Here is a 24,758-nt window from a genome sequence, read left to right on the forward strand (position 1 = left end):
TTTTGCGTTCAGTGCTTTCTTCCAGAAACAACGGACCATATGAGATTCAAAGTCACAGTTCATCACTTAGCACAGTGTTCATGGCTCGACTCATCAAGACTTTTTTTCCAAGACAGCTCCTGTCTGTATGTGTAATGGACTGTCTATATAAAGTATCTTCTTATTAAACTGTTTGTACACTTAAAAAGTTCTCAATTCACAATTGCATGTAGGGACCCTCATTATGCTACTGTGTTAGTGTGAGGCTATTTTAAGCCTTGTTAGTGTTATTAACTAACGATTTAATTTGACTTACTCTGTGCCCCATAGACAAGTGTTATAAGCTAACAGTTTTTAGAGATCTCTTTACATTCGATTTTCATTAACATGCATCCCAGAGAACGATCTACTCGGTAACCATGTGTCACCGGAGTTGTCCTTTAAAGGGAATTTCCATTAAATTTATTTTATTAATGTCATTTTTCAACAACAAAAAAAATCTGTATGATTCATTTAAGAAAAATGTCGCCACAAGGTCAAAAACTACTGGTATTATAGTTCACACACGCACGCACGCACACCAATGTTCTAAATGAGAAACTCTTGAGAGAAGGAGGAAACATGGAAAGACAGAAATAAACAGGCAGTGGAAGGGCAGCCAATGCAGGAACATGGATCAGGGTAATGGGGCTTTTGACATTACAGTGATGTACAAGGTGATTCTGTTGTGTGTGAAGATGGAGGATAAAATGTGTTGGTAATATCCTCCACAAGTTCCAATAATAATTTTGTTTCCACACAAATATGGTACGATGGAAACAGGAAATACATGTACACACACAAACTCAAATAAAGAAAAGATACATGTGTTATGACTTGATTTGTGTACCATTTGTAGTTCTTCCCTAAATTCTAGCAAATATGAGTCACAGCGTCCTTACTATCTATCCTTTATTTCTAAGAAACAACAAGAGGAAGGCACAGGAAATAGAGGGATCAAGTGCAAAATACAGAATTTACTCACATAAATATGTCTGCAATGTCATAAATATCAGTTCAATTCATTTTCATCTGTAGTACATGATTCTCCTTGGCGTGTGTGTGTGCGTGTGTTAAAGTATGTGTACAGTCAAGCTAAGAAGCCAAAAGGTGTTTACCTGGCCCCAGGATGGCGCAGTATGCAGTGTGCATTCATGTCTGCATGTTTGAGGTGGTTTAAGACTCAAGAGAAACGTCTGGGCTGCAGACCAAGTCCTCCCCTCATGCCGACTTGCCGCCCCACTGGAGCTGCAGCGGTCTGGCCAAGAAGATATGACCACTTAAACGGGAGTTTCCGGTCAGTCTAGGTCATCTGTTTTCTATATTATAGTTTTTTTTGGATGGAGATGTATACGGTTAGATGTTTTATATACAGTATTACTTGTTTGATCAGGACTAATGCAAACCCTCACATGTTGCATGGAAGCTATGCTGTGGTTATGGATCAGAAGTCACAGCACAGCTGCACTGGAAAGACTTCTGCATCGAATTTCTCGCTTTTCAAGGTCGTTTGAGACCAAGATATTTCGGGATGGACATTCGTATCAGAATTTGTGTTCAGGGGCTGTGCTGACAAGGTCTTCGGTTTCACCAGACACATTCTCACCCTAAAACACTTGTGCTGGGGGAAGACACACTGAACAGACTGTACTCCACTGCCAGGAATGTCAAGAATGGTTTGTGAAAAACACACGCTAAGCAACACAGACTTTGACACAAACACATGCATGCTCACACATACACAAATATTAAACACAGACAGACCGAAAAATTCACATATAAAGCATATCATGCACATATTCAGATGCTATGTATCCAAACCCCCTTATTTGGACTGGGTGGTGTTGGGTATAAATAGTGGAGTGGTGTTACAGTGAAGGGCAAGAGGCCACAGAACTCCACCCTGCCAGCCTTTTAAAAATACACATATTCTCTCTCTCTCTCTCTCTCTCTCTCTCTCTCTCTCTCTCTCTCTCTCTCTCTCTCTCTCTCTATATATATATATATATATATATATAAAACTCTCTCGTTCAACAATTCTTGATTTCTGCCTCTGATGTACCTGAGAGTATAATGACCTTACTGAATTGCTTTTGGTTCTTCTTGTTAACCTTTAAAGGTATAAATTCCATTTTGTCATCATTTACTCAACTTTGTATCTTTGCAAAATTATGACTTTCTCAGATGAATCAAGATATTTATAAGAATCTTAATGTGACTTTGTCATACGGCTACAGTTCACAGCTGTTAAGATCCAAAAAGTGGTCCATATGACTATATTCTAGTATATATTCTAAGACTTATGAACTCATATGGAAACTTTAGCCCAATATGTGAACCAAATAAAATTGTTAATTTAAAAAAAAAATTCTGCAAATTTTTTTTATAAACTTATTAAACTTATATAGTTCTTGAGTTTCTACTCTGACTGAATTATCCAGCTCAGTAATTGCCAAGCACAGAAGGTGCACAGGCAGCAATTGCAATCGTTGACATTCTTCTTCTGCTCTGGGAGTTGACAGCCCATAGAACCTCTTGTGGGTTATGAAGTTATGAAATTTGACACACAGACAGAGGACAGTCAGAACTGTCACCATAGCAAATCTGGAGTCTCTAACTAACAGTTCGTCTAGTGCCATCAACTGATTCCTTGGCTCAAGATGATTCGATTGCATCCTATGACATAATTTTCAGTCATGCATATTTTTCCCACCATTTAGAATTTTGTGGAAAACCCACTTTTTCTAACTTCTCCTAGGTGGTTGCTAAATTTTTACGAAAATTGAACCAGATCAATGACGCACAACAAATTTGATGAAGTTCCCGCCAAAATAAATGTGAGGCTATATTTCTGTAGTGCTTTAGCGTATTCTATTCGGCTGGGGTGAACTGTCCCTTTAAACACTTACATGTGACTTTTCCTGTTCTTTTTCCCTCTCTTCTTTTCCTCCCTCATTTCACCTACTTCTCGAGCCACCTAATTTTCCATTTCTCTGTCCTTAATGTCATCTTTCCTGCATATCTTAACGATAATTACACATTAGTAGAAACTGAAAAGTGACAAGCCTGTCATTTCTCCAGAGAATTGTTTTGTTTTATGCATTCCTCAGTATATGCAGCACTACAATGTTGCTAAAGTGGGTTCAAAATGCAGACAGGCAAATGATAACCTGAAATACAAGAAAAGATCAACTAAAAATACATAACAATTATTGAATTCTAACCTTTCCCCGAGTGATGTGAAAGCTCCTATTGTCTACAGTGAACTGGAAGACTTTTCTTGGATGGGCTGAAGCTCCCTACAGATGTTTAAAAAAATGCTCTTCAATGATTCTTTGCAGCCCTTACAGATTCAGCAAAGACCCCTCGTCTTATCGCTGTTTTAAGTCCTTGAGTTGCTTATCATAGGTTATTTAGATTAGAACATTGGTTTTATGTTCCAGTACATTGTCGGTTTTTTGGTTTCTCTATGGAGAAAACAAATAAGATTGTGCATAATATTAAGCTATATTAATATTAATAATATAATTAATATTAAACAATCAATGTTCTCCCATCCACACATTTATGCATTTACACAGCCTGAGCCAGATTCATGTTGTACTCACTCATCTGCCCTGAGATGCAAATTATACTAGACCATACAGGAAACTTTTTTTACAGTTTAGTAAACTACTGCCAAAAGAGACTCCATGAAACATCATACAAGCTCAAGTCAAGTCATTTATTCAAATCTGACTGGAAAAATCTCCCTCAGATAAAACATCTGAAACTTGGATACATACAGAGGAACAGCCTCCCAACTGCTACTAGAACTTCAAGCAGTGACACATCTGCCTTGAGGTCAGCAGTTTCAGGGAAGGAGTCACGGTGGGTTGTTATAGTAAGAATAACCCACATCCAGTAGCAGAAAACTTCTCTGGAAACGTGATGATATTTTAATGATCAGCAAACAACACTTTCAGATTTTGTCAGCACATATCAGTGACTCCCCCAGGCAAGAAAACCACTTCCTCTATAAATATATTTATCAGCTTTTTCTAGAAATCCTACCTACTAATTCAGCAGATCAAGGAAAAAACATAACTCTATTGGGCTTAATATACATAAATCTAAGGAATATAAAAATATGTACTTAAAAGTATTGGTATAAGTATCAATAATAGGTCATCGTATAGTGGGATATTCAATTCTATATGCAAATCAGTTTTCTGGGTCATGAATGTTGCAATGACATTGCTGCCTATAGATTAACCCAAAAAATATCTTAATTTGTGTTCAGAAGATGACTGATAGGAATGAATAAATTCAGAACTAGAGGACTGGGAGTGTTGTAACACTATTTATAAAACTGATTATTGCCAATGTTTTAAATTCTCTTCTTTCCTCTTTCTTTTATTCTTTCATATTGTATTTCTAGTATGTATTTCTGTTTCCCTATTTTCACGTATTCACCTTAACGAAAGTTGATCTTGAATGAGCTTGTTTAAAGGCTCCAAACATCCCATAATGACCCAGGTCAGATGAATGTGAGATGAAGAGGCCAACAGCAGTGAGAATCTCTCTGGAGATCTGAGACTTGGGGTCAGAAGGAATTGGATCACGGCCACTCCACTCCCTGCCTCCTGTACCTTTCTGGGAGGAAGTTCATTCTCTGTCCAAAATCTCTTTTTCTTGGAACAGAAAGCTACTTTTTTTCCTGACGCCAAATTCATTTTGGACTAGAGCACAGAGGATAGTCCAGCAGCTGTATACGGCAGGTCTGTACTGAAAGCAGGATTACAACTTAATGAGCAGGTTTATATAGGCCCAGAGTACACTGGCAGAATGTCAAATGGGACTCTCATTTAGCATTTAACTCAGCATACCTCTGGATCTTTACCAGTATTTATGAATGTAGTCAATAATTAAAGAAAGGTTAAAACTTAAAAAACAATCATTTGATCCATTTTTTTCCCCTCCAAATCATACCTTTGTTTTAGGTTTGGCCTCCACACATAACGGTGATGACTAAGGCCCCGTCCACACGGAGACGCGTTTAGCTGTATACGTATTAATTTTGTACCGTATCAGCATTTCGTCCACACGGATCCGGCGTTTTAGAAGCATGAATCCGATATTTTTCGAAACCGGCTCCCAAAGTGGGTAAATCTGAAAACGATCATCTTCCGTTTTCGTGTGTACAGCGAATCCGTATATTTTCTGAAACGGGGATGTCATCACACTACGTCCGGCACGGTGAAGAGTTAAGGGATACAACTACGGGCACTGGGCATGCGCACATCAATATCGCGTCATTTAAGTAACGTATCTGCATTGTTGTAAGGGTATGTTTTGGGTTGGGGTAGGTGTAGGCATTAATAAAACACATTTGTTAAGTAGCAAATGTATTTATTGTTATTTTATTGTGAGATTTTGCCTCACCTCCGACCACTGCTATACCCCTTCTAGCCACAACTCTTCTTCTCCGTTTTTAGTGTATTTCTGTGGCAGAATTACAGCGCCACACACTGGCCTGGCATGCATCGTTTTTAGTCCGTTTTGGTAATCCCGTGTGGACGCAGATATTTCTTGAAACGAGGGAAAAACAAGATCCGATTAGGAAAGTGCTGGCTTCGTGTGGACGGGGCCTAACTGAGCAAGCAAACAACTGAATCAATGAAAGTTAAAGGCTTTATTTTGATTTATTTTTACAAAGTATGCAGTGTAACCTCAAATTCCCAGTTTATTTTCAGGCCCAGTTTAGTTCCAGTTCCATTATCGCTTGACTCTTTGCATTACTTTTTTAATTGCTTGCTTATTTATACATGTTGATTATTTGCATCCCACACTATGAGTTTTGCATTTTAAATTTTTAAGATAAAATAGAAACAATAATAAAAAAGCTATCAGATAAAGAAACTTAAAGATGCATAAAAGTTCTGTAAACATATCGATCATTCTGTTTCGGGATTCCCAAAATCCCACATATCCCTACAGGATCATTTTAGTCATTTAAGTAATATAGCAATAGTAAGTTTTAAACTATATGAAAATATTGCAATTTGCACAACAAAACAAACACCACAAATCTGTCAAATCTAACAATAGTCATCACAATTTCTCCACTAGGCACACATCCAACCCAGATAAAACTAAAGCTGTTGTTTTCAGAAGGAAACAAACAAGTATGAAGAAAACAAAATAAAGCTATATTTAAAAGGCCAAAAACGGCCCACATTCTTTGTCACTTGACTAGCTGTGGCATCGGATATGGAGTCAAAAACAAGAGCTTATCTTACTTGGCATCTTTACAGTCCAAATAAAAAAGCCAAAAGCCATGATAAGCTAAAACAAATAGTGAAAAGGCCTGCGGGCCTGGAGATGAGACTGGCTGTGGGTGGTTTGGGATCTGGGACCCCTCTTTTATCTCCAAGCGTTGTTAAGGAGGACTGAGTAATGCTTAATTGTGAAGTTATTAAAGCCTGTAAAAGAGTCTTTATGGACATGTTGTCAAAACTTCTTGTCATTTATGGAGGGTTAGCTGTAACCATGTTGAAGCCACAGCTCATATATGTCTGGAGATAGACAATAACTTTTACATTTAAATTGTGGCACAGTGCTGAACCAAAACCCAACAGCACACCACCAGAGCATCAACATGGGCCATTAAAAATCATATGAAAGGTGGAGAAAGACGGAGAGTGAGAAAGAAAGTAAAGGGTATGGCTTGGATAGAGCAGAAGAAAACAGTGGAAAAAGCAGACACATGTTTGGAAGAGAATATATAAACAAAAATGTTCTCATCATGGCACGGTTTCCTTATGTCTGGAAATATCTGTCACCCATTTCCGCCAGGCATTTAATTCTTTTCCATGTTAATATTGTCTGATTTTTCCAATTCCTATGTTCATTAATTACATCCATGTTCATACATTCTACCGGGAGTCTAACGTTTATTGCAGAAACTTCTATGACTTCTCAGAATAAAGTAATCAGCTAAGTAATCACCTTCAAGTCTTGTGATCACACACACACACACACACACACACACACACACACACACACACACACACACACACACACTTGAAACAGATCAAACATGATGAAGCGCGTTCCTATACATTAAAGGGAACAGCTGAGAGCAACAAGCTGGCAAGCCCCAAAAATGATAAAAACACCAAAGTATAATAAAATTGGTCCATATTATATTGTACTGCATTCCAAGTTCTGAAGTCTAGTTTGACGTGATAAACAGACAAAAAAAGTCATTATTAGCTAATAAACTTTCCTCTACCATAGCTCTCAGATCTTATTCTTGCTTGTGCACAATTGAGAGTAAAAGCAGTGGGATAAATTTACCAGTTTACTTTCACATGACACACACACACACACACACACACACAATATAATAATAGATAAACATTTTAGTTGTGGTGCTACTCAATTTTTACTGGCACTCCTAACTTTTTGAATATGGGAGCAAAAGTGCTACCAAAAAGTTAATTTCGAGGCCTGCATAATGTAACTTGATAGCAACTTACATTTTAAAAACAAACAGTGGCTTTGACATTAATGTTTGATATGACCATATGTAATTAATTTTGCAGAACACAGGCAAGTCTCTTTAAATAATGAACTAAAATATGAACTCAAATATGCTAATGATCTTCCAGGTACAGCTAATACAGCACGACTTGGCTGCAGTGAAAAATGGGAATTCAAAGCATGCTGAAGTCATGCGCAATGATTTCAGATTCATTAAATGAGGAGCACAAATGATTCAGGTGAAAGACATTCAGAGAGGAATTCAACTGACATTGACTCACTCTAGCACATAAAAGAGTGCAAAACAAGCAAAAACATTGCAGATAAGAAAATATCACGCAGGGCTTGTGCAACTTTAGCTTGTAAATGCGTGTCGCTTTTTGCACAGAAGGCAAGATTATTATCCTTGCTCAGATGCAAGATAGGTTGTGGTGTTTAATGCTCCACATAATCAATATTGCTCAATATCAGAATGAAGTGTAAAATATACAGCAATGCTGTCCATCCCTGAGTCATCTCTTAAGACACAACCTCTTTAAAGAATGAAAGCGGATGTCCTCTATTAACCAATGATGATCATTTTAAACCAAATTATTTATATAGCGTCATGAATAGCGTCATTAGTCATCACAGCAGAAAAATGTTTGGGATAGTTCACCCAAAAATGAAAATTCCGTCATCATTTACTCACCCTTGTGCTGTTCCAAACCTGAACAAACTCTTCTTTGTTCTGCTTAACACAAAAGAAGATATTTTGAAGAATGTTAATAACAAAGCAGAGCAACTATTGACTACCATAGTATTTGTTTTCCCTGTAGTCAATGGTTGTTCTATCTGCTTGGTTACAAACATTCTTCTAAATATCTTCTTTTGTGTTCAGCAGAGGAGAGAAACTACAGGTTTGGAACAACATGAGGGGGAGTAAATGATGACAGAATTTTCATTTTTGGGTGAACTATCTATTTAAATGCATATTTGCTTGTAACGCAAATAAAAATGAAAAGAATATAAAATTGCAAACCACAGATCAGGCTCTCCATTAACAAATTTGGTTAGGTGTATATGAACAGCGTTAACTGTGCAAACCCTTATAAGTTGCCTGGAATATCCAGAGATGAAAACAGAGAACTTTCACAGATATGTTAAAGGGGAGGTTGTATGCGATTTAATTTTTTTTAACTTTAGTTAGTGTGTAATGTTGCTGCATGAGCATAAACAGTATCTGCAAAGTTACAGCGCTAAAAGTTCAATGCAAATGGAGATATTGTCTTTTAAAGTTATGGCAGTTTATTGCCTACAAAAACGGCCGGACGAGCTTCTTCCCGGGTTGGTGACATCATAAACCCTTGATATTAACATAAACACTGCCCCAGATGTGACTTCTGCCCGTGATGGTAAAAGGCGCGTGGCGTTTCCGGACAACCTGTGCTTGGCACTTCAGCCAATAAAAATACATGAAACTACATTTGGCCATCTTACCCATCTAAAGCCATTGCGTTTTTCAGAGGGATGGGCTTCATAGAAGCAGGAAACAAACAAGCCGTTTAAAGGACAGTGCAGACAGCGGTGTGGAATAAAGGTGAAATATAAGAAAAATATGGCGGTTTAAAAAAAAAAAGTATTAAGACATGTTATACTCCACTAGGGCTGGGTTTCGATTCAAATTTCAAGAATCGATTCGATTCCGATTCTCAAGATCTTGAATCGATTATCATTATCCGATCCGATCTTTGAGATTTAGATAAGTGTTTTTAAAGAAAGCATTTTTTTCCAGCTGTTACCTGACTATTACAGGACTGTAGTTATGCAACATATTGATACTATTATTATAGACATTCAACTGCAAATGAATGGAGTATTGATGGTTGTAAAGAACAACTGTGCGCTGTGGAGAGGGCGCGTGCTGTCATGACAAGCCAGCCATTACAACTTCCTTGGCAGTAAGCGCGCACTGCAGTGAGAACGGCTGTGACGTAAGCTGCGTTCTCGACATATCCAGCAGCCCGAGTTTACTCGTCTACCTTACTCTAGTATTCTCTGTCCGCCGCGGTAACGAGAGAAGAGGAAGAGTGAGGGAAAACTCGGTCTGTCCGCGGCGCTTCTTCAGCACGGCGGCCGCGGTATAGTGACGAGAGCTTCGGCTTGAGTTTGTTTACCTACTCTAGTATTCTCTGTCCGCGGCGGTTCTGGAGTTTTCAAAGCTGCCATGTTCGTTGTTTTAATGTCCTTCCACCTCGCGTGCATGCGTGAATTCAATGACGCGGCAAATTAAAATTCACAGGAAAAATGTAGGCCTATTATTAAATCGATCCTCTGAGTTACGGATCGATCTACAGAAATTAAGATGAAAATCGATTCAGAATTGGTGAATCGATTTTTTCAACACAGCCCTATACTTCACCCCATAAACACAGCCAAGCCTAGAAAAAAATATGGAACCACCCCTTTAAAAGTAATGATGTTAGTGTTTGGAGCTGATGAATCTGACATGAGTGAGGTTAATTTATTTTTATTCATCAAAAATCTTTTTTAAAATCTACATATTGAATGATGAGGCTGGAGTAATGGCTGCAGGAATCACAGAAACAAAATAAAATAAAAAATATTGTATTTTTGATACGATATAGTACTATACATCTTTCAAAAACATTTGTTTACAAGCCTTTTCAAATTGATCTGATCCTCTAAATCTAATTCAGCAGAGAGTCAATTGACATTTTTGCATTTAGCATCGTTTTTACATTGCTGTCAGAACAGAAAACACCTGCCAGTTGAAAACCACTAAACCAGGCAATGTGAGGCATGCAGGAACTGACAGCAATGATTGAACCTAATAACTCTGAATGCAAGCTGGCACTGTAGAAAACCTGCAAAATTGAAAAACAATCAACTTGCCACTTACATAGCTCGGCCTACATAAAACATGAAAGCTCAGCACTGTGCACACAGTACACAGACACACACGTACACATTCCCCAACAAGCGTACAGCGGTTACACACAAAGGATCGGGCATGGCTGCCCCATCTGCCCAGCATATACTTAAGGTTGCTATTTTAGAGCGGGTACTTCTGTTCTTTCACAAACAGTAAATTAGTAAAACAGAGCTGGCTTGCAAATTGTAATGCAGGGCAGACGCCCCATCCAAACAAGATATAGTGATCTGCCAGTGCCAGAGCACTTCATCTTCATAAGCATTTTAATGAGGAATTAAACATATCTGAATACAGCTATCATAAAACACCTTTGCCTGACTCCCTTAAATCGTATTAACAAAGAAAGACAAGCTCATATGGAAACACTTGGAAGCAAGTTTGCGGATTATGTTCTCAGGATGAAGCTGGAAAGATCCGAGGATGACATAACTTGTGGAATGTTCTCCATCCTGTGGTAGAAGGGCTCTTCAAAATTGCATCATTGGTGAGATCAATGACCCAGTCCAAATGTTAAGATTTGGTATTTAAAATCTAAATGCTCTTCAAAAGAAAGAGAAAACAGTTGACAAGAAACAGATGACACACAACACAAAAGGACCATAGGTTCCTGGGGGCCAGGAATTACAATGGACACAAGGAAGGAATTTCCACTCCAAACAAGCAAGTTTTCAGAAATTATCTTCAATTGCTATGTTAATGGCATTGGTAACTGTTCCCCACCCAAAGTACCACTGACTGTGCCACCCACACGTTTGTGCCGATGCCAGCTGTGCCCTCATCAACCTTTTGCAAGGAAAACAGTTGCAAGTTTTTCAGCTCAAAACACTGTGCCGCATTAGAGTTAATGATAATAATGCATCAAACTTTAAAGTAGCCAGATCGCTACTTTAAAACTTACCCATTATGATTAACTCTATTGCGGCTTCCTCAGCATCTGGTCAGAGTGAGATAATCACAGTTTGAAATGTGTTTTTACAGATTTGCGAGATGTTCTTTTCAGAGGAGGAGTATGTGCAGATGTGAAATACCACACCTAGCATAGCCCCCTCACCCAAAAGATCCCCACTGTCCGACCACTGGCGAAATATGCGACTGTCCTTTCCGAACTCAACACTTGAGCTGCTCTAAAAGTCATAAAAGGAGAGTTACAGAATCACAACTCTGCTTCTGCGGTTTCAAATGTCGTCAAAGACGGTGTTCATTGTTTAGTGTTCACTGATACACATTTCATCATAATTTGACTTAATAAAATCACTTATGTCTAAAATTTACTCTTTTGCCTCTGAATAATAGAGTATGATTGTAATTTCAGTATTCTACAGTAATAGTAAATAGTTGGGAAATGGTACAAACATATTAAATGCAAGTGGACAGTCAGTAATAAAATAAGAACAAATATGCAAAATTACAAGCATACACTCTTAAAAAAAAGGGTTCATTGGAGTTCTATATTGAACCATAGGGTTCTTTACTCAACTCCAAATAACCGTTTATGCTAAAAAGGTTCTATAATGACAAGAAAGAATCCTTTTGGCACAACGTTTTTTTATGCTATTATTCATTCTTATTCTGCAACATTTTGTATTAGGGCTGTCACTTTTTATTCGATACTCGAATATGCATTCGAATATAACATGAAATATCCGTAATCGAACTATAAATAAACTATCCGGTTTTTAAAGTGCCATGTAGCGCAATTTTTTTTACAGTCGGGTACGTTAACATGGAGCACTGTAATCAGTTTAAAGGTCCAATCTGAATGAAAATGCTCCATATAAACACATCAATCATAATAAAAATGCCCAAACTGAATGAAATTGTAATCGTTTTGAGATGGGTGGGATAAACCTTTTCATGAATCGATCAAACGAAACATTTCACCATGTAAACGACCTGACCAGATTACTTTTGAGTGTGCATCCTTATATGACGTACACAGCGCGTGCCTTCACCACTGAAGCTATAATGTTGACAAGAGAGGAAAATACATTTTTCTGAGGGATAATCTTTTTATTTCGTAAGAAGTTATGAAGATAATGTTGGCATAATGACACTGTCCCTAACCCTACCCATGTAAGCAAACAATCAACTACCTTCAACTGCGCCTGACATTAGAATTATTTTTTTTCTGAGAAGATTATTACACTTTACAACAAATAAATAGCTTTTATAAAACAGTATAAGTCCTGGTGGCCGTTGCTATGGCATTGCTATTATTGTAAACAAATTCCAGCTGCTGGAGACTGTGTCGACATCTGATGCGGTAGACAAACTGAAAGCTTTATATTCGAATACATAGCTTGATATTTGATATCTGTTCGAATTAGATTTTTTTTTAAAATGACAGCCCTATTTTGTAGTTTTAATTTAATTATTGTTTGTTAAACTGTTGTAGTAACTTAATATCACATTTTAATAATGCCGATTTTTGGAGGAGAAAAACTGAAATGGCATTCTTTGTGTGATATTGATTAACTAAATAACATTAGATAAATATATACATTTTCTAACCCCCACTTCTTGAAATATGTAGCGCCTAATATATTAAATGTATATTATATTTTCCTCAAATCGTCAATGTCCTACATACTTACACCCTGTGCTCCAAGATACACCCATCGTGCAGTACTTCTGTCAGAAGTCGATTCAAAATTGAGCTTGCATGTATATAATGTGCACGTCCGGTGTGAGATACCTGAGGTGCTGCGCTGAGCTTCGCGTCCGGTGTGCGACCCCCTTAAGAGTGTAGATAAATACAATAGAACAAATTTACAAAAATCTAAGGTCTAAATAGTAGTATTCAGGTATAAAAAAATTTAATAGGCCTAATTAATGTAAAATAAAACCATAGTATAGACTCATCTTTGTTAAAGCTGTGTTTTGTTGTTTTATTAACATTGATGACTTAAATAGCAGCAGGAATTTATATACTGCTGTCCCTTTAAGAACAAAAGCACGGATCTAATACAATGATACACATTTCATTGTCAGCATTGTGTTGTATGTGCTCTGCTATGACAAGAAACCTTGTTGTGTAGTATTACAGTCCTGTAGTGTGAGCCTGCCCTAAGACATAACCGACTGGTTTTGAGAATTTTTGCCAAGAAAGGTATTCTGACATAATTATGTGTATATGCGTATTCCAGCACAAGGAGATGCAAAAAAAAGAATCAATTTGATGTTTGCGCACTGTCTGAAACACTAAATTGAGTTATCTTGCACTGGAATGGTTAAAATTTGCGTGTAAATGTGCAAATTGGCTGGACCAAAAAAAAAAAAAACCCTGTGCAAATGATAAACTTTACCTCTACAGTGGTTAAACTTAATTTAATCCACTAGATCAAATGTGCGCCGAACCGTGGGGCCTGGTCCGTACGGATCACGGATCAATAATTAGCCTTCACCCTTAGGAAAGAGTGTACAAAACAGAGTAGCAGCTAAGTAGCAGCTGCTTTCATTGGAGATTATTTATTTGTCGTGGAAAATAAAACTTTAATGACTTTGGGGTTTCATTAATCATTAGGTGCTGTAATTGAACTAATTTTGTAATTTTGCAGTCTGGGAAAGAGGATAACGGGTCCAAACCGCAACTGCATTCAAAAAGTATTGTCTACTTGCAGTTTGGTTTGGACCCTTACTTATTTTTCTCGACCTGTGAAATGACTAAATTTGTTCAATAACAAAAAGGTAATTGACTGAGATTAAGTTTACCTAGATTAATTTAACCACGGTTGTTTTTCTTTTCAAAGGTTTCAAACATTGTTTCAAACACACAAACCTGAAGGGATACATGTAGCATCTGTATTACATTTCCATATATTGCTAAATGGAAAAAAAGTATCATTGCTTGTATGTTTCGCAACATTTCAAAGTGAGAGATCCAATGAGTGGAGTTAAAAGTACATTCAGTTTGATCTGAAACACATGAAACATCAAAACGTTTCAAAATCATGCGCTACGGTCAAAGAAATGTCTTTATTAATCAATGACCTGCCCCTGTAATCATAATTTGTGAGAAAATGAATAAAGTAGGTGTTTTACTCCCACTAGTGTTCATTTCAGCTTGAAACTGCAGTGACATTTAATTTCGAACAGTGGTTCTGTTCAAAACCAAATGCACTTCTAGAAATGTAGCTTTCATATACAATGTCATTACATTTACACATTTTGTACATAGAAAGACATCTGTGTATTCAACAGAGAGAAAATGAAGGAACTCTGATCTTACAAAGGCTATTTGTCCTATTCAAACATCCAGGAAACCACTTTGGCAGGAGAGCCTCCATCCGTCTATGCACATATTTCACTGAAAGTTCAAATGTCAAATAATAGATCCACATTGTCTGCTGTCCAGCCCTTTCAGTGTATATAAACTCCTTTCTGCTTTTCCACTCTCATAGGATACTATTCAGTAATGTGGGATTTTAATACTCAATAAACAAGTCGACAATCTGACAAGCGTACGCCCACCAACAACTTACACTGTTTACATTAAATGTCCAGCAAAATATGACTGACAGCTCAGCGCACTCATTTCCTGCTGCAAAAGCTCCCACCTGTGCCCCTGTGGAGGAGTTGGCCTGTGAGTTTAAGAGAGTCACCATGTAAATCTGTCAACCGGGGGAGAGCTAGATGAATAAATGAAATAAAAATGAGAATCAATCCCTCGTTTCTTTAGCTGGCCGCTGGAAGCATACTTTATAAGAGAGATGGGACTTGCCAAAAATCACACATACATGAGTGGAGCAGAGACTGAGCTAAATGAGGATTATACGCTTGTTTGCTGCTTTTAACATTACTAACACTTCCTATTTTTGCAATTATGAACCACAAAGATAGTGAAGCAAAGATGCTTCTATCGGGGAATTTCTGCATGAGATTAATGTGTCAGTGCTTTAAACAGCTGAACTCGCTCTTCACATGGGTAATGGTTCCTGTGCGACTGTCATATGCATCTGGCAAAACTCAAACGTGCTGCTCCTATAGCTTTGTGTCATTAGTCTTTTTTTCCTTTAAATGGTTCAGTAAATGGGTCAAGGCATGAACACATTGCTTATACACTCTCGTACTCAAACTTCACACAGTAGCTAGCAATGCTTTAGAAATACGGGCTGGTGACAGCGGAAACAGTCGAAAAGAGAGACATTCAATGGAATAAGAACGTAATAAAGGTGGAGATTTCAAGGTTACAATTTAAGTCAACAAGAAATTGGCCCTATTTACTTCAGGACTTCAGTGCTTCTTTACCTTTTCAACTTTCTTGTGTAATAATAATGTTGCTGTTTGAGCACGAAAAAAGGTCTGCAAAGTTACAAAACACAATGCCCATTCCAAAGGGAGCTATATCAGCGGTTCTCAACAAACTTCCAGGGTAACTTAAATTTTTTTTTATAAATAAGACAAAACAAGCAGGTCAAAAAGGTTGAAATCCCGTGCTCTTTAACAGTAAGCACTATTTCTGAACTACCCGAAGCACCATGACTGTAGTCTTTACTTTTCTTCCAGAAGCATACACTTATAATATAGGAACAATATTCCTAATTTAAATAATACAGGAAAAAAAACAAAATAAAAACTATTAGTGTGTTGAACCTTAAGGTTATTTTAAGAAGCAATATGTCCAAAACGTGTTTGAAATGGTTGACCAATCAGAGCACATTGCTCTCTTTGGAAGGAGGGGCTTCCCAATGAAAATTGTGTGGGAAATAATGTTTTTTTTGTAGCCTGACAAGCCAGACCCACATCAAGATGTTTGGTCTGGAAACTCATATGGCGGGATAAACGGTTGTCTTTCAAACTCCCTCTGCACGCGATAGGATAGCGCTACCACCAACCAGAGCAACGAAGGTGAAACAGAGCTCATTGATAGATTAAAAATTTGCTGTATCTGGTCGGCAAAACTCAGAACACATCTTCCTTTTTTAAGTTCTTTGTCCTTTTCTCAGAGTCAGAGAAAAGCTGATTCAAAAGACCACCGTTTGCCAGTTTCTGTGTTTACTAGAAGAACGCAAACGCAACTCGGCCGTCGTCATTATGGCCCCCCCCACCGACTCTTTACACTATGCGATTGGCCTGGCAAGAGTTAGGCGAATACAGCTCAGAAGGGTATTGCTAGACGACACTCGCGGGCAGATTAAATTTGCTGCCGCTAGGGTGCGTCTAGATTTCTAGGCTAGTTTTTTGAACATTCAAGCATGAAAACCCCTTCTAGTAGACCCCAAAAACTACCAAGATATTAATGCACATTATTCCAAAGGGAAAAGGGTTAGCAATAAAAAAATCAATATTACAATCCATACAATTTTAATTATTACATGTTTCTGAATAAAAGTGTTTTCTTGCAATATCATAAAAATTACAGTCCAACAGAATGTTTAACTGTCAAAGAAACTTGGAGATAAAAAGGAGTAACTTCACCCATCAATAGAAACCCATGTGTAAGTCTTGTGTGACCCAGTCGGCACCTAGTGAAGACGACTTAGTCATGTCTTGAAGTTATGAAAGATTTACACTGGGGTTTATTATTTTTATTTTCGTTCCATTCCTTCTGCCACATGCATAAGTTAATTAAAGGTCTGAAATCAGAAGGTGGTATTTGACAGTCAGATATTTCCAGATCAAGCACATCCATGGCAGCCGTGTCCACCCTCATTACCAATCAGTCCAATGTCACTTGGAACCCAGAAAAAGATAATATTAAAGTTTTCCTTCGAAATAAAATGTCGACAATTATGGGGTGATCAGACTTTTCAGATTCAAGTGCTTGAAGATCTTTTTCCACTGATGTTTCTTTGGCCATGTAAGATATTAGACATTAGATAAGATGTTTGTAGCCATGATATCTTAGCAAATGCATGGCCAGTCTGGCTTCAGGATTTATGAACAATTTTCCCAATCTAATAAAGATTGCCCATTTTTATGACTTAATGAAGTATTAGCTTTTCATTAACTCACAGACCCCCTGAGGTTTCCTCTCGCACCCCAGGGGGTTTGCAAACCTCAGTTGAGATGAACAGACAGCAGAAAGGAAATGAGAAATTGTTGAGGAGAGGGAGCGGGAAAAGGATTGGAACAGCCTAATTCGAATCTATGTGAAAATGTGAGCTCATTGTTAGGCCATGGCTCAGACAGGCATTAGCATATCGATACATTTCTTTTGACTTTCTCTTACATTTCTCGTCTAACCTTAGAGGTCATATTGGTGCAAAGAGTTCAAACTGTTCAGGAGTGGAGATCTTTACGAGCAGGATGGCTTACGAACCTACAATAAATCACAACTTAAGATCAAGATCATCCCTTAAAGAGTGTTTATGTGTGTGTCTGCGGCGGCCTTCCAACATTCCACTCTAATTCATATGAGCCAGAGATACTTCTGTAAGTTGGCTGGATTGTTCAATTATCTAAACCTCTCAGCAGCCGTTATTTTCGTGTGCATGTGTGTGATTTTATAGTCTAAGAGGGTCTGAAAGTCAAGGCAAAATTACAAATCATGATTAATGGCACAAACACACCCAGTGTTTCTATGACCCTCTATTAGTCACACAGAACTGCCGAACTGCCATAAAATCCTCAGACAGCAACACAAACACGTGCCAATCACATCCGCTGTTAACGGGCATCACAACGAAGGACATTCCTCTGTCAGTTTGTCAAAACATTCTTATGATTCTATTCAGTATATAATACCCTTCAAAAGTTTGAAGTTATGATTTTAACAATAACATTGTGAAATATTATTACAATTTTAACTTTAAAAAAATTAAATAAAAAAATATCAGTAGTGTTTAAATACATGCACAACCTCTACACTTTAAACTTTGCAGCCTAGATCTGAAAACCACATATGATCAACAACTGAACGTAAGTTGAAAGGGTAAGATGTGCCGCTGGAGTGGAGAGAGATACTGATAACCATTCTGAACTTCCTCACGCTAGATGAGATACATAACAACGTTGCACTTGAGCACCGTCCAAGATAGTGACTTAACACACAAGTGTTGGTTTAGTGTACACACACCAAATCAGCCCAGCCAAAAGTAACACCTGCTCTTAAAGTAAATAGGACAGATGCTCATCCTCCTGCTTTCAAAAAGAGATAGAGACTCATTGACCCCCACTCGTACCCTGCAAACCAATCCTCTCTCTCTTTCCCTTTGGTCTGGAGCTTCAACCTTTATTCACTAACACTTACAACCCACCATCACTCTGACACTCCAGACATATATATATATATATATGTGTGTGTTAATACAATATATATTTTTTTAATAAATATACCCAGCATTTATGAGAAGAGGCATCTTTCAAAAAAATTAATAACAGTAGTGTATAAACAGACATTCTTCTGACTATACTGTAAGTATCTTTACAACGACAACTTTTTCCACCAACTCGAACCCACTAACCTAAAAGGTTACTAATACCCTAATGCAAGTTGACATGCATTTGCAAAATTACATATAGTTAGTAGAATGAGTAAAGCAGAGCATCGAAATAAAGTGTAACCCAAAATTATAATATACATCAATGCACTGGACATTTAATAATGTATGAAACAATGAAACTGTGTCTTATGAGAGGAACACTAATAAGGACTGTGACAGCATGAGTCTGTCACCACAGTATGAGGGTCAGTGAGTGACCAGACTGGAGTCTGTGTCTCCATCACTAAACACAAGCTCATTATCAATGTTTTTGGCACAGTTAGTCTTATTCTCCATTCTCTCTTAATGACTGGCTCAGGCAATATTACTTCTTTAAAATTGTCTACTTTATTCAATTAATTAAATGTATTTTTTGCTTACATGCCACTACTGCATTATTGTAATGATTATGTTTCACTTTTATTAATTTGTTTGATTTTTTTGTATTATTGTTTGCAATTTATTTTTCTATGCAGCTGCAAATGCTCTGGCAATAAACTATATTGACAAAAGTTTTGGGACTCCTGCTTTTACATGGGGTTTAATATGGAGTTGGCCCACACTTTGAAGCTATAACAGCTTCAACTCTTCTGGGAAGGCTCTTCACAAGATAGGAGTGTGTTTATGGGAATTTTTGACCATTCTTCTAGAAGAGCATTTGTGAGGTCAGGCACTGATGTTGGATGAGAAGGCCTGGCTCGCAGTCTCCGCTCTAATTCATCCCAAAGGTGTTCTATCGGGTTGAGGTCAGGACTCTGTGCAGGCCTGTCAAGTTCCTCCACACCAAACTCGCTCATCCATGTCTTTATGGACCTTGCTTTTAACGCTGGTGCACAGTCATGTTGGAACAGAAAGGAGCCATTCCCAAACGGTTCCCACAAAGTTGGTAGTATGAAATTGTCCAAAATGTCTTGGTATGCTGAAGCATTAGGGGTCCTTTCACTGGAACTAAGAGGCCAAGCCCAACATCTGAAAAATAACCCCACCCCATAATCCCCGCTCAACCAAACTTTACACTTGGAGCAATGCAGTCAGGATGCCATTCTCCTGGCAACTGCCAAACCTAAACTCATCCATCAGATTGGCAGACAGAGAAGCGTGATTCATCTTTCCAGAGAATACGTCTCCACTGCACGTTACACCACTGCATCTGAGGCATTGCACTTAGTGATGTAAGGCTGCGTAGCTGCTAGGCCATAGAAACCCACTCCATGAAGCTCTCTACACACTGTTCTTGAGCTATACTGAATTCTATGATTTGCAGGGGTGTCAGTTCTTTTGCCAAGAATTGCCAACAAGGATTAAGCCTAGTCCCAGACTAAAATGTATGTTTGAGCTGTCTTAACTTAGAGCAACTTGCACTGACATATCTTAAAATATGTCAGTACTATTGTTTTGTCTCAAGATGCACATCAGTAATGTTTTATTTATTTATTTATAAGTCATGTTTATAAAAGCTACTTAAATGTCCTAATTGAACTAATCCTGGCTTAATCTAAACCCTGTGTGTAAAACCGGGCCACAATGTACAATGTATAAGAGTATTTAATTCTAACAAAGCACACTGAAACTGAAAATTGAAGAAAGAGTGCTTTTCTGTGGGCAAAAATATATAATACCCCTGTTTGTCAGAATGACAGTTTTCCTTTGCTTGGGTTTCTAAACGCTGCAGTGCACATCCCTGGCTATCCATAGCTCATTTGTTCAATCATTTCCCACAGCCAGAATAAGCTACATACTTTACAACAAGTTTGCCATGTATATACACACAATGCCAATGACATGTCAGCAGTTAGACGTTCTGCACTGCCGGTAAGGAAGTCAGTTGTTGTCCCCCATTTAACTTGATTGAGGACTGTAGATGTTTTACACATTGAAGTTTAAAATACATGGAAATAAAGAATTCAGATCTCCCTACATGCACATGTGGCCGTAACATTACAAAGCTTCTGCACCTCCTGTAGCAGTGAACAAGGCTTGCTCTGTGTTAAGGAGCTGACTGACAACTGTGGGTGCTCCTGGTAAATATGTTGACGGTAAAGGGTGAGGCTTGAGCAGATAAAAGTGGGCGAGAAACCACTTAGCAGCCTCTTAGAAAAAGCTGACGTCTATACTTTAAGAATCCATCACCGTATTTCCGTAAAAGAATAGCTCACCAAAAAAAGTGAAAGTTTATGCAAATGTACTACTCACCCTCTTGTTGTAACTTTGTATAGTTTTATTTCTATCCGTGGAATACAAAAGCAGATGTTAGGCAGGAATAATGAGGGTAAGTACATGTCCTGTTTTGTTTTAACTTCCTGTAAAATGCTTTTTTGGGGGGGTTCCCATTTCAGACAATAATTGACTATCTTCCATCGTTCTATGTATGGGAACTTAAAGGGTTACTTCAGCGATTAGCATATGGATTTGTATCAGTAGAAACCCGGGAGTATATTCAAATGATTGTGCTTTCCCCCCTCATATCCCCCTGAGACGAGATTTATGCATTTTATTTCTGGAAAAATTCCTACTATGACGCAAATTGATGATATATTTGCATCATAGGAGGAATGTTTGGCCAAAGGCTAAAGACTACAGCCAGCAGAGGGAGCCATTTCCGCATGTTTTGAACCCGCACATGGGGGATGGGAGATTACACTCAGAGCTCAGCTCGCAGCTGCAGGCACTCATTTAAACGGAGCTATGGTGAGCAATGTAAGTCTTTTAACTTCTCAAATTAATTTCTATGAAAGTTAAGCTTGCAAAGGCATGAACTGAAAAGCGCCAGACTGAACTCACGTTGTGAATGTATGCCGCGAGTGTAGTCGTGATTACCTCAGCTCTCATCACGAGAGCTCATTTATCTGACTCCTGCAGTTAGTGCTCAGTGCTGTGATACTCACACAGAGACTCACTCATTATATTGAACAGACACGTTCCGTTTTCAATTGTAGTGTCTTAAGTGACCAACTCAGTCACAGTAATCCAGTGGCTTTGGGAATGGCCTCACAGGGCAGCAAAGCATTCTGGGAATTGTAGTCTTTCATCCCCATGAGACAAAAATACATTTTCTGTCTTTTCTCAGTCTAGAAAGCACCAAATTCAAAAATAATTTCACATTTCTACTACATTTATGATCCAGTTTAAATACAGATTCATCTTCCCTGCGCTAAAGTACCCCTTTAATTCTGTAAAGCCTATTATATGAAAAATATTATATGAATTTTGAATGGAACAGTTTATTGAACCTTTAGACAAAATTTTAAAAGAGAATCTAAAAAAAAATGCATATGTGTTTTGTATCATATTTGAGGCTTCCTATATATATATATATATATATATATATATATATATATATATATATATATATATATATATATATATATATATATATATATATATATATATATAAATAAATGGATCTAACAATATGCAATATGGTATATGTTGTTTGATATATGGCCAAATTTTAATCATGATCACTCTGATACCTTGTATTTTAAATACATTTTTAATTATAACTTGAATTACTTATTTAAAATGCATAAATATCAGTTGTCACACTAAATCCTAATAATATCTTAGTTAGATGATATTGAAATGCTTGGCTTTATGATCAAAGCTTTTTAATTTTAATTGTGAGGGAAAAATATAATACAGTACATTAATGAGTGAAACGTTCCTCAAAAGCATACATTTTAACAAGATTTTTCAAGGATAATCAAGTAAACCTAAGTTGCATCAGATCAGTAAATGTTCATCTTGAGGGTGGACATTTTTATATATTTTTGAACTATCCAAACAGATGGTAGAAGTCATGAAGCCAAGATTGTGTACAACAGGTTTTCACCAGTTTAGGATCAAGTTGATAAAAAGGTCTAGGAAATTTATGTATCAGATAGGAAAAAACAACCTTCACAGGATTAGATGACCTAAAAAGATTGTATATCAACGCCAGGCAAGTAATCTGCTGTTCAGTATGCTCATGAAAGGATGCACTGCACGCTAATACTATTCTCAATTTCATTCCAACACGACACTGACTGCTCTTTATAACTACACATGTTGACCAATATGATCTCTCTAACTCTCATAGACCTCCTGCACTTTAACAGCTGAACATACCCAAATGCAGAAATAGTTAAGACTGAAATCAGTATATATATTTTTTTCTTTTGTCTCAATGGAACATCTTTACAGCAACAATCAGAAAAAAGAAAAAGAAACAAAAAAGGAATTCTAAAAAGCCTGTATCAAAATGTTTTCTTACCTTACTAACCCCTGAATAGCCCTTAACAAACTATATAATGCACTTGTTAAACACATACAGATCATACATAAAAGATAGAAATAACACACACACAAGTTGATGCCTGCTGAATTAACAAAGATGCAGCATGAAATATGGATTGGATTACTTTGAAAGAGTGAACATGATAATAGGCTACTTTACATCAGGGGGCATATTCTGCTTGTAAGCCTGAATAAGGACAATAAATAGTTTGTCATCATTTACTTACCCTCATGTTATTCCAAATGTGTATGACTTTCTTTAAAATACATGTTTCCCAGTCTCCAGTGACTGTCATTTGTTAGGGAAAAGATGCCAAGTGAGTCCTGTCATTCTGCCTTATCATCCCACTGTGAGCTCCACAGAAGGGAAGATAACCATACAGGTTTGGAACATCATGGGGGTGAGTAAACTAAGAAATAATTTTAAAATATATATATATATGGACTCTCTTTTTAAATGTAGCCTACTTTAAAGGTCTCACACGTTTTCTTTTGGGTAAAAGCAAGGACGCGGATAAACAAACCTGTCCTAACACGCCAATATACCTCAGGGAATCCGAGTTTCAACATCTGCCACACGGAGGAAATGTTGGACATTTTAACGCCGTGACGAGACAGCAGTCGGTACAAGTATCCAAACACGGGGGAAAGCTAGAGGAAGAGGGCGAATCTTACCGAGATACTGCCTGATCTCCAGCAGAACTTTAGGGGGTCCTCCGTTCAGCTGGTAAAACAGTGAGCCGAGACAGAAGAGCAGCAGTGTGGCCATGCAGAAAGCATAATCGCGCAGGGAGAAGCGAAGCCCGAGAGCCGATAACAAGAATCCCTTTCTGCTGTTCCGATCTGTGCCGTGACTCGCGCTGTGATTGTTTAGACGGGGACTACTGCTGTAATTCTTCATCGTCTCCTCACATGGAAGCGCCGAGAATGGTCGTCACCCATCCGCCTCTTTAGATAAAAACTTTTTAGTCAACATTTAGACTAAAACTGAAGCCGCTCATTGTGTCCGTCTACTGCTTGGTCGTGTTTTGTCGACTGCTCTTGCTGAGCTATTTTTGCGAATGAAGTTGGGAATCCATCCTCTGCTTTTTTGGGGTTAGTGTCGGTGTCAGATTACCGAATGTGGAGGAAAAAGTTCAATCGGAGGATGGACTCCGGCTCACGCGCTTTCCGTGTGCAGCTCAGCACCACCAGGCGGAAGACGCGAGAAAGCGCTCGAGAGCGGCCTGCACATCACCATGCACATTCAGCCAAGAAATTATTTGTTCAATTACAAATATTTTAGTCAAAATGCCTCTTTAATTAACAATAACAAAACGAACAAATCATTTTTATAACAATTAATGTCTGTCTATCCATTAAAAGAGTGGAATGTTGTCAAAGTGGCAGCCGTCTTCAGTCTGAAAACAAGCTGTGCTTTTGGAGGCATATTTCCAGGCCGTATTTTTAAGGCAATACGGACAACACAAAGATAGACACCATTTTAATTAAATATTTAGCCAAGAGCAAAGTTTATGACTAAGCAGTGTTTGGCCATTTGAACTAACAAAACGAAATATGACTCTTTCAGTCTTGTAAGT

General features: G+C 37.8%; 1 protein-coding gene across 2 annotated transcripts in view; it reads right to left on the minus strand.

Moving 5' to 3' along the window:
- The window catches only part of usta (uronyl 2-sulfotransferase a), a 66,792-nt gene extending 42,430 nt beyond the window's left edge, over positions 1-24,362 (minus strand). The window contains exon 1 of one of the 2 annotated variants that reach the window (XM_067418606.1): positions 23,854-24,362. In XM_067418606.1, coding sequence (XP_067274707.1) covers positions 23,854-24,079 — 226 coding nt within the window. In that variant the 5' untranslated portion in view covers positions 24,080-24,362. The remainder of the gene's footprint in view (positions 1-23,853) is intronic. The other variant, XM_067418607.1, reaches the window with a different exon arrangement.
- Between the last annotated feature and the right edge of the window lie 396 nt (positions 24,363-24,758).

This window comes from Pseudorasbora parva, chromosome 15 (assembly GCF_024679245.1).
Source record: "Pseudorasbora parva isolate DD20220531a chromosome 15, ASM2467924v1, whole genome shotgun sequence".
Taxonomy (NCBI): domain Eukaryota; kingdom Metazoa; phylum Chordata; class Actinopteri; order Cypriniformes; family Gobionidae; genus Pseudorasbora; species Pseudorasbora parva.